A 10,387-nucleotide genomic window follows, 5' to 3' on the forward strand; every position below is an offset into this window, starting at 1 on the left:
TTTTCATTGCATCCTGCACCAGGAGGCGCTTTGCGCTCAGACGTGTGGCCAGGAGCTTGGCGAGGTGATGTCTCTGGTCATTCGAGTGGTCAACTTTATTGTTGCCCGAGCTTTAAATGATCGCCAGTTTAAAGCTCTGTTAGAAGAAGTTGGGAATCATTATCCCGGTCTGCTTTTACACAGCAACGTGCGTTGGTTGTCAAGGGGGAAGGTGCTCAGCCGTTTTGCAGCTTGCCTGAGTGAAATCCGGACTTTTCTTGAAATGAAAGGCGTCAAGCATCCTGAGCTAGACAACACTGACTGGCTCCTGCAGTTTCACTATCTCGTGGACATAACTGGCCATCTGAACCAGCTCAATGTGAAAATGCAAGGTATTGGAAATACAATCTCATCCCTTCAACAAGCAGTGTTTGCATTTGAAAGCAAGCTGGAAGTCTTTCTCAGGGACATTGAAACAGGTCGTCTTCTGCACTTTGAAAGACTGCAGCAATTTAGAGATGCATGCTTAGCAAGTGACTCCACTCAACATCTGGATCTCCAGCAGCTAGCTGGCTTTACGTTCAATCTCCTGCAGTCATTCAAAGCACGTTTTGGAGAATTTCGTGCGCGCACTGGTCTTTTCAAGTTCATCACTCATCCACATGAGTGTGCAGTGGACAAAATCGACCTGACATGCATCCCCGGGGTCTCTATCGGAGACTTTGAGCTGGAAGTTGCTGACCTGAAGGCATCAGACATGTGGATGAGTAAGTTCAAGTCACTTAATGGAGAGTTGGAAAGTCTTGCGCGACAGCGAGCAGAGCTGGCGAGGGAACACAAGTGGACAGAAATTAAAAATCTTCAACCTGAAGACCAGCTGATTCTTAAAACTTGGAACGAGCTTCCTGTGACATACCACACAATGCAGCGTGTGAGTATTGCCGTATTGACCATGTTTGGCTCTACATATGCATGTGAACAGTCTTTCTCGCATATGAGGAACATTAAGACCAACCTACGCTCACGTTTAACTGATGGAAGCCTCAACGCCTGCATGAAGCTCAACCTCACCACGTATGAACCAGACTACAAGGCCATCAGCAAAACCATGCAGCACCAGAAGTCGCATTAAAAGTAAGACATATTTAATTTATTATACGTTAAAAATACTATATGGCTCTCAATGAAATATATTTAGAAATATTTGGCTTTTATGGCTCTCCCAGTCAAAAAGGTTCCCGACCCCTGCTGTAGGTGAACCTGACCCTTGACTAAGTCTACTGGCCTCACTATAGCTGTCTGATTCCTCTGGATATTCAGAATCTGGTGTGGTCATTTTCCTGATCTTTACCGTGGATAGCGTCTGTCATGCCAGCCTGAGTATTTATTCCTTCCTCTGACTTATTTGTTCCCAGGTTGGGTTGTGGAGGGTTCACACTAGCCTGTCCAGGTGTGCTGGACTTCTCCTGACTTTGTTCCCTCGACTCTCCGCTGACCGTTACAGCAGTAGTTGAGCCGGATCCTGAGGGCCCTCTCTGTGTTGGTCCTTCATTGCGTTCACTTTTCACCTCAGGAGAGCCAAGTGGTTGAATGCTGGGAGGGTTGGTAGAGAGCAAAGGTTCTGTTTCACGGTTTTGATCTGGCCTGTTCTCTGACCCTGAAACACAAAGTAGTCAACATCAATAATAGTTATAAGAAAGATAAAGATAAATCATTAACCATTGCTTGGTCACCATGGGTGATTTATGTTAAGAGAGCGAGACAAAAAGTACCTGTCCGTGTGTTTGTTGGGCAGCTTCTCACCAGGCTTGCTGGAGATTGGTTAGAAAATTGAGTTTTAATTGGCGACTTGAGGTCTGTGGCAACGTTCCTGTCCTCGTATTCTGTTACTACTTTGGCCACATGCCCTGAAAAGAATAAGCTTCCATGAGCTGTAATATTAAATGACTGTACCTATTACATTATACATCAGTTATTGTAAATAAGTTGAGTTTGTATAACTTTTTGTTGGGGCCTTCCCTTCTTCTGTAGAATAAAGAATAACAATAACAATAATTAAACGATCGTGCTCCAGGGTTCTTCACATAATGGGTTCGGGTATGGATTATGGGCTATGTTGCAAACAACTTTCACATATCTTTCCAGATTTTCTGTCCAACTCCATTACACTTTTTCTCCTCAATACTGCTAGAAAAAAGGTACTGCAACTAAATACACAAAATAAAGGAAGTTTGGGATTGTAGGAATACTCCAACAAATAGAAAATCCTGAGTCTGAAGTACTGCCCAGCTTATCATGAGCAAAGATGCATTTATTGGTTTTTCTGTGATTGAGGCCGGAAAGTTATGGATACCTTCTGGGTTGGGGTCCAACGATGGCTTCTCCTCAGCAGTTTCCGTTTGCTGCACAGTGTTTACTGGAACCACAGTAAACATATAGTGAACAAGGGATCAGAAAATGAATTTTTTTTTTTCAAAAACTCAAAAAGTTCAGAAGTTTAATTCACGTGGATGCCCTGACATGGATCTGTTGATTCCCACCAAAAAAAAAAGTAAAAAGAAAAGAGCATCAAAGAAAGTTGAATCAGTTCATCTGGATCCAACGTTTACTGACAGATACGTTTCATCACGCCTCTAAGAGACCTCTCCAGTCTCTTTCAGTCTTCTTTTCTGCACGAATCGGGCGGATTGAATATCTTTGAAATTCGAAAACTCAAAAAGTTCAAAAGTTTAATTCACGTGGATGCCCTGACATGGATCTGTTGATTCGACCCCCCCCCCAAAAAAAAACGGGCCACTCATCATAATGCAAACGTAATAAACACATGTTGTGCCCCCCCCCAACCAAATACACCATTGTATAAGCAGTGCTACTTTGCACATGAGTAAAGTGTCATTAGCTGTGTCTGTGCTCAGTTGCCCCCCCCTTTCTTTTCGCTCTAATTGTATCTGCCCAATTATCCCACTCTTTCGAGCCGTCCCGGTCGCTGCTCCGGCCCCTCTGCCGATCCGGGGAGGGCTGCAGACTACCACGTGCCTCCTCCCATACATGTGGAGCAGAGCCCTAGAAAGAGAGAGTTACGTCAACTCCGTAGACGTCAATGGGCCACAGCAATGGCGGATCACGGGAGCCCCGGATAGTCCTAAACAGTGCGCATAGAATATGTGTCACGTTGGAATATATCTATATCTATATGTAAACGCAAAAATCTGAAAATATTGGTTAGTAGTTACAAGAAATCGCGGCTAAGCAGTTCATTTAAATGACCCGCCAAGCTTCGTTTGGAACTACATGGCGGCTACATGAACCACGTGACCCTCTCGCGTTCTGACCCCTCATTGACGCAACTCTCTCTTTCTAGGGCTCTGATGTGGAGTCGCCAGCCGCTTCTTTTCACCTGTCAGTGAGGAGTTTCGCCAGGGGAATGTAGCGCGTAGGAGGATCACGCTAGTCCCCCCCGACCGACCAGAGGAGGCGCTAGTGCCGCGACCAGGACACATACCCACTTCCGGCTTCCCACCCGCAGACACGGTCAATTGTGCCCGTAGAGACGACCGACGAAGCCGGAGGTAACACGGGCATTCGAACCGGCGATCCCCGTGTTGGTAGGCAACGGAGTAGACCGCTACGCCACCCGGACGCCCCCAGTTGCTCCTTAATAGCACAAGTAACCTAAAGCCAGAGAGTAAAGATCACTTTCGAACCAGCTGCTTGTTGCTTAAGCCTGGATAAAACTGCCACGTGCCCTGTGGCGTGAATCATAAGGCTCGGATTGCGCTTTCAACGTTACCTGTCTTGCGCCAGCGGCTCCAGGGACGCAGTTTGACAGCCACCGCCGTGATGATCGCCACAATGATCAGAGCGACGACGAGGCCAATAATCAGCTTCGATGAGCTCGATAATGCCCCTTCCGCTGCACAAAACAAGGGCAGGGCGTGAGTAAGGCATGCGGTGACGTCACAGCAGCGTCTTCAGCTCAGCGTCCGTTTAAAGGCAGCGACGCGCCCTTTAAAACAACCACATTCATACACGGTACTGGACATTTCGACGGGTCGCTGCAGAGATAGAGGAGCGCGACACCTGTTTAGGACAGCAACAACAAAACGTTATAAGTGTTCAGTAGACACACGGATCCACGCGGGCGGCTGTTAACTCGTCTCCCAAAGCGGAGGAGCAGGATTACGATGACTTGGTTGCAGCCCAGAATAGGGGAGTTGGTTGTCTGGTTTTCGTTTTAGGGAAGGAGTTCCTTACGCTCGCGGACGTCTAGGGTCGGGTGGAATGTGGCTTTGTTGTTTTCTCTGGATGACAATCCTTTGTTTAAAACACCCAGAATCGAGGGCGCTCGCGCGTGCTGCTGGGCGTCTTACCTGCGTAGCAGTTCTTGACGCGGTACGTTGCCGTCTTGTTGCTCAGCGGGTTGCTAACCACGCATATGTAGACCGTATCGTCGTCTTCTCCCTGGATGGATACCGGTAACTCTGGACCGGGCCGCGACCCTCCGGGCAACCTCCAGGAAAACTCCATCGGGGCCGGGGCACCGCGGGGTTCTGCAGAGCACACCAGCCTCGCCTCGGTGTCCGACGTGTTGGGGCTTCGGCTGTCTCTAAACACGCAGGATATGGTCGGCTCCGCCACTTGATCTAAATCAGAACAATTGATAAGTCTCGTTATCGTTTCCTCCCTAGCGGAACCCTCTAAAGCCCGGCCGACCAGCCTGGATGAGGTCCGTTGGACCGGTGCAATGGCGCCCGGACAAGGATAAAGTTTTCAAAAGACAATATGAATAGCAGCCAACCCCCCCCCCCCCCTCCTTCCTGAAAGCCTCGATGATCTTGCCAGTGCGGTTTCCTCTTTGCGTAACCTATATTTTCTTTTTCTTAGCCTTTGTTCAACCACACGCACTCAAACATGCACACTAGACTGCCACTTTACACACACCAGCTGGACTGATGCTAGATTTTTTTTTCAGACATTGACACACACTCTTACACACTCTGGTAAAGTCTTATTTGTGCAGTGTACTGGTAGTACCTCAAGTCATCTGCAGTATCTGCTTGACGCGCGATCAGATTGTATGTGTTACTGTCTACAGTGTGTGTTTAGTTTGTGTATTGGATAGGTACTGTGTCTGCACACAGCGACTTTTTCGCCTAGAGTTCTGCATGTTGTGCCCCCCCCCCTTTTCTCCCCAGTTGTATCTGGCCAATTACCCGACTCTTCCGAGCCGTCCCAGTCGCTGCTCCACCCTCTCTGCCGATCCGGGGAGGGCTGCAGACTACCACATGCCTCCTCCCATACATGTGGAGTCACCAGCCGCTTCTTCTCACCTGACACTGAGGCGTTTCGCCAGGGGGACAAAGCGCGTGGGAGGATCACGCTAGTCCCCCCCATCCCCGAACAGGCGCCCCGACCGACCAGAGGAGGCGCCAGTGCAGAGACCAGGACACATACCCACATCCGGCTTCCCATCCGCAGGCACGGCCAATTGTGTCTGTAGAGACGTCCGCCCAAGCCGGAGGTAACGCAGAGATTCGAACCGCCGATCCCCGTGTTGGTAGGCAGCGGAATAGAAGGCTACGCTACGCTACTCGGGCGCCCTGGGATGTGTGCTTTTTTTGTACAGCACATGATGCCATTGTGATATTTTCTGACTGAGATGAACCGTGTAATGGTGTGTTCACACCAAACGCGAAGCAATTTTTTCGAGCGATGAGATTACATATTGTAGCGAATTCGAGGGGCAGTCCCGGAACCGCCACGGCCGGGACGCGAACCCGTGTCTCCCACGCCGCAAGCGACAACGTTAACCAGTCGACTAAAGGGTCCGACCCGTTAGCCAAGGACCAACGTGTCTACTTATCCGTGCACGTTACAATATGAAGTCAATGCAAAGACGCGAATGGGCGCGAATTCGCGTATTAGCGTCCATTCGCGTCGCGAATGACGCGCCGGGTGACGCGAATGACGTGGCACGAATACGTGAATTTGGCGTCCTTCGCGTCTTCGCGCGAGTTGAGAATATTCAACTCGAGCGAGAAGCGCTGAGATTCTCCTGAAGCCAGTCTCAGCGAGTCGCAGTCTCCTCTCCTCTTTCCCGGAAGAGGATTCGCGGGTTCGCGTACTCGAGGGTGCGGCCAAACTCGCGCGAGTAACGCGAATAAAAACAAATGATCCCGCGATCAAACTCGCGCACGTAACGCGAGACAAAAATTCGCTCCGCGTCTGGTGTGAACAGACCGTAAGAATTGCGATGCGTAACGCGTGTGTTTATGTGTAAATGGCAGTCGAAAAGGTACGTATCCTGTTATCCATTGTGGTCACGTGGGGATGGTGAACATCATTTTTTCCAGGTGATTCATGAATAAGAATTCATACAGAGATTTTCCAGATTGAATACCTGACATCAGGTATTCAGCACCAATCCACTCATAGCTATTCCCAGGTCTCGGCTGGTTACAAAGGGTGACGGGGCTTTTGCTGTCAGAGCCCCCACACTATGGACCTCGCTTCCTGCTGAGCTAAGACGAACTAAGTCTTTAGCTTCTTTTAAATCTCGTCTTAAAACGTTTCTTTTTATGAAAGCTTTTACAAATGTTTGATATTTGTTTTTATTTTTACTGCTTTTAATTTTACTCTTATTTGATCTTACTCTTATCCCTGTCTTGTCTGGTCTTATCTGGGGGGGGGGGGTTAAATTATTTTTTTTGTGAAGCACTTTGTAACATTGTTTTAGAAAGGTGCTATATGAATAAAATGTTGTTTATTATAATCTATTGCAGACGCTTCAGATGGGATTCTTAAGATAAGTGGACTCAGCAATGACCCGCTACATGCACATGGCATGGTGGAAAAGGTCCTGCCTCTACCTCGATGAACCCCGCTTCAGGAAAATGTAGATAAAGGGAGAAAACAGTGTGCTATTATTGTTTGTTATCATGCAGCTTTTTTTGTCGTGCAAGGGTGTGTCCCTTTGGTGCATTTGAAACCTGCTCAGCAGCTTAAAGGTGTGTCAACACAACTGCTCAGTCAAGCCGTGAATGGGCAAGGGACATTGAACAAACCCTGATTTAAATGTCCGTATTGGGGTTTTTTGGGGGGGGGGGTGCTCGTTTGTAACAGCTGTTATTCAGTCTTTCACCGGTTGAGAATGGAGCACCAATGGGGAGTGATGACAAAATCATTCCTGTATACAAAGGAACCTGAATATGAAGACTTACCAATGACCTCCACCTTGTGCTGTGAAAGTTGCAGTACGCCCTCTTTGGTTGCTTCTAAGTCATATACTCCGCTGTCTTCATCGCTGAGGTCCTTGATGGTGAGCTCTGCCGTGTGCCAGTCCAGGATGACCCTGTTGGCGTACGTGCCATACACCCTTTGCTCTCTGCCGTCGAACTCGACCACCTTGCTCCCATTGTGTTTCCACAAAATGTCATCAAGTCGCCCAGAAATGGCAGGTATCAAGTTGATCTGTGAGCCCTGGCCCCCATATTGTGGAGTTTCCCCTCTCACTGGACAGAGACAGGCAAAGTCATGCTATCAGCTATTGCAGTGCCGTACAATGTGAGAGTTCATGTTATCATTATCAGCGACCAAATCGTTGAAGTAAAAGCAGAGTAACGTGGCATTTTCAATAAAATGCTCACAGCTTCTTATCGTGTGTGCCGAATAGCGGTTCAATATCTGAGAAGTGTGATGTGAATGATGCAATACAATTCGGTTGACCATGGAGTTACTCATTAACTTGACTATCTCCAAAGTATTTCTTTAGGCTTTTTCACTGGAACGCTGTAACGCGGGATTCGGTGTTGAGCACATTTACGTCTTGGTTTTCCTGCAGTTAAACGTTAATCACAGCGCTGGTTACGTGCACACACACACAAGTTCAGAGTCCACCAACTGCCACAGTAAAATCATCCAGCCACCAGCCACCTGTTCATCCAGTCCAGTGGTTCCCGAACGGTGTGCCACGGTACACTGGTGTGCTGTGAGGCAAGTCCAGGTGTGCCATGGGGTTTTGGGTGACAGCCATATACCTTATTCCGCAGTGGCCGGAAGGTGGTAATTGTTAGAGCGTGACACATCTGATTAGCTGCAGACAAACACGGCGCTGGATCGTGGGCATGCCGACGCCCATCTGCAATCATTCAAGGCAGAACGAGTAAGATTTGTCTGTTGTGCCTTGTACAGGTAGTCCCGGGTTACGAACGCCAAATTTACAAATGCCCATACTTACGAACCGACCCCCGTAAAGCCTATTCGTTATTTTTCTTCTCATCCCCCCCCCCTTTTCTCCCCAATTGTATCCGGCCGATTACCCCGCTCTTCCGAGCCATGCCGGTCGCTGCTCCACCTCCTCTGCCGGTCCGGGGAGGGCTGCAGACTACCACGTGCCTCCTCCGGTATGCGGAGTTGCCAGCCGCTTCTTCTCACCTGACATGTTTCGCCAGGGGGGATGTAGCGCATGGGCGGATCACGCTACCCCTTCCCCCCGAACAGGCGCTCCGATCGACCAGAGGAGGCGCTACTGCGGCGACCAGGGCACATACCCAACACCGGCTTCCCACCCGCAGACACGGCCAATTGTGTCTGTAGGTACGCCCGACCAAGCCGGAAGCAACCAGGGGATTCGAACCGGGATTTGTTGGTGGGCAACGGAATAGACCGCTAAGCTACCCGGACGCCCCGTAAAGCCTATTATTTTTAAAAACCGAGTTACACACAATGGTTCGTGCTAACTAACGAACGGACGGACTACTTCGCGCAGCGCTCAAAACAATGCGCGTTTTAGGCGGTTCGTCGGCCCCGAGGGAGTGTAAAAATGATGAACACCTACTCATCCAGAAAGGGCAAGGTATCAGTCTATCTTTCGCTTTCGCTCTCTCTCTCTCTCTCTCTCTCCTCTCTCTCTCTCTCTCTCTCTCTCTCTCTCTCTCTCTCTCTCTCTCCTCTCTCTCTCTCTCTCTCTCTCTCTCAGTGCAATTCAATTCTGTAATGATTAAGTAATCAATCAATGGGAAACAGCCTAATTCTGCGCTGCATGCATTTGTTGGCGTTTTCTTTGTACATTTAGAAATTTTCGACAGAGTTATGCATGCAGGGCTTCTGTTGGATGTTTGTCCAACAGAAGCCCTGCATGCAGACGTATTCGTGTAGTCTTGCTGACTGAGTGGACCCCATACTTCATTTCCATACGCTTCAATGGGCAGGACGACGCTGTCAAGGATTTTGGTCCACATTTTAATTGGGGTGTCTGTTCTATAGAATTTTCTTTTTATTGCATAGAAAGCTCTTCGGGCTTTCTCTTTAAGTGCATTCACTGCCAGACCAAAGCTTCCCGATGCACTGACCTTCAGTCCCAGGTAATCATAATTTGACGTGTGCTCTAGGGCGGTGTTACCTAGAGTAAATAGGTGTATAGTTTCCTGACACCTGGGCTTCTTCTGGATGATCATAACTTTTGTCTTTTTGAAATTTACTGCCACAGCGCGGATCTGACAGTATTTCTCTGGTAGATCCAGATGCTGCTGTAGACCCTGTTCTGTGGGTGACAGTAGCACCAGGTCATCTGCATCGAGCAAGAATTTAACTTCTGTGTTGTTTAGGGTGCGGCCAGCAGCTGCAGATTGTTCCAGTAACACCGCTAACTCATTAATGTGAATATTGAACAGGGTTGGACTCAAACTGCAGCCTTATCTCACCCCTCGCCCTTGAATGAACTATCCTGTTCCTTTGTTGCCAAGTTTTACGCCGCACGTATTTTCCAAATATATAGATTTGATTATGTCAAATACTCTACCCCCTCCGCCACTTTGGATGATTTTATAGTATAAGCCATCGCGCCTGATCGAATCGAATGCTTTCTTAAAATCAATGAAGCATGCAGATATTTTTCCTTTATTTATTTATTCATTTATTGGTGAACATATTGATTAATTAGGTTGCGTAGGGTTGTAAATGTGATCCGTAGGGTGGTGATTTGGTAGAAAGCCAGTCTGACTCTTTCTCCAGACACTGTGTTCGGTAAGGAAGGCCTGTACGCAGGTGTTAAGAATACAGCGGAAAACCTGCCCCAGGTTACTGCTCACACAGATGCCTCGGTCGTTATTGGGGTCGGATTTATCTCCCCTCTTGTACATTGGGGATATAAGCCCCCTGTCCCAGGCGTCAGGACAGCAGCCAGCTTGTAGGAACCAGGTTGGGCAGTTTAAGCAGGGCCTTCTGCAGCTCAAGAGAACTGTGTTTGAGCATTTCAGTCCTGGTGCTGTCAGGGCCACAGGCTTTTCTCTCTTTTTTTTCTTTCCGATTTGAGACTTTGGAGTTTGTCTGTTAGTTCTTCTAGTGAAATCTGGTCGTCAGTTGTTTGTTTTTTTATAGTTGATCCCAGTATTTCCAGCTGTTCTTTAAG

The 10,387-nt window shown here is 48.3% G+C and overlaps 1 protein-coding gene across 1 annotated transcript; it reads right to left on the reverse strand.

The window, feature by feature from the left end:
• Nucleotides 1–1,295: 1,295 nt before the first annotated feature.
• Nucleotides 1,296–10,118, reverse strand: LOC130121002 (uncharacterized). The gene is made up of 7 exons (XM_056289833.1): nucleotides 9,980–10,118; nucleotides 7,200–7,490; nucleotides 4,350–4,622; nucleotides 3,770–3,892; nucleotides 2,333–2,395; nucleotides 1,752–1,886; nucleotides 1,296–1,636 (listed from the first exon to the last, which is right to left on the reverse strand). Exons 1-7 carry the CDS (start codon nucleotides 10,116–10,118, stop codon nucleotides 1,296–1,298), a joined length of 1,365 nt encoding a protein of 454 aa, XP_056145808.1.
• Between the last annotated feature and the right edge of the window lie 269 nt (nucleotides 10,119–10,387).

Source organism: Lampris incognitus, chromosome 11 (genome assembly GCF_029633865.1).
Source record: "Lampris incognitus isolate fLamInc1 chromosome 11, fLamInc1.hap2, whole genome shotgun sequence".
Taxonomy (NCBI): Eukaryota; Metazoa; Chordata; class Actinopteri; order Lampriformes; family Lampridae; genus Lampris; species Lampris incognitus.

Coding starts and splice junctions, on each gene's coding strand:
- LOC130121002 (XM_056289833.1), bottom strand. CDS start 10,118: ATGTACAAGAGGGGAGATAAATCCGACCCCAATAACGACCGAGGCATC. Junction 4,623..7,199: donor GCACAAGGTGGAGGTCATTG/GTAAGTCTTCAT, acceptor GTTCTGATTTAG/ATCAAGTGGCGGAGCCGACC. Junction 1,887..2,332: donor GTTGGACCCCAACCCAGAAG/GTATCCATAACT, acceptor TATTCTTTTCAG/GGCATGTGGCCAAAGTAGTA.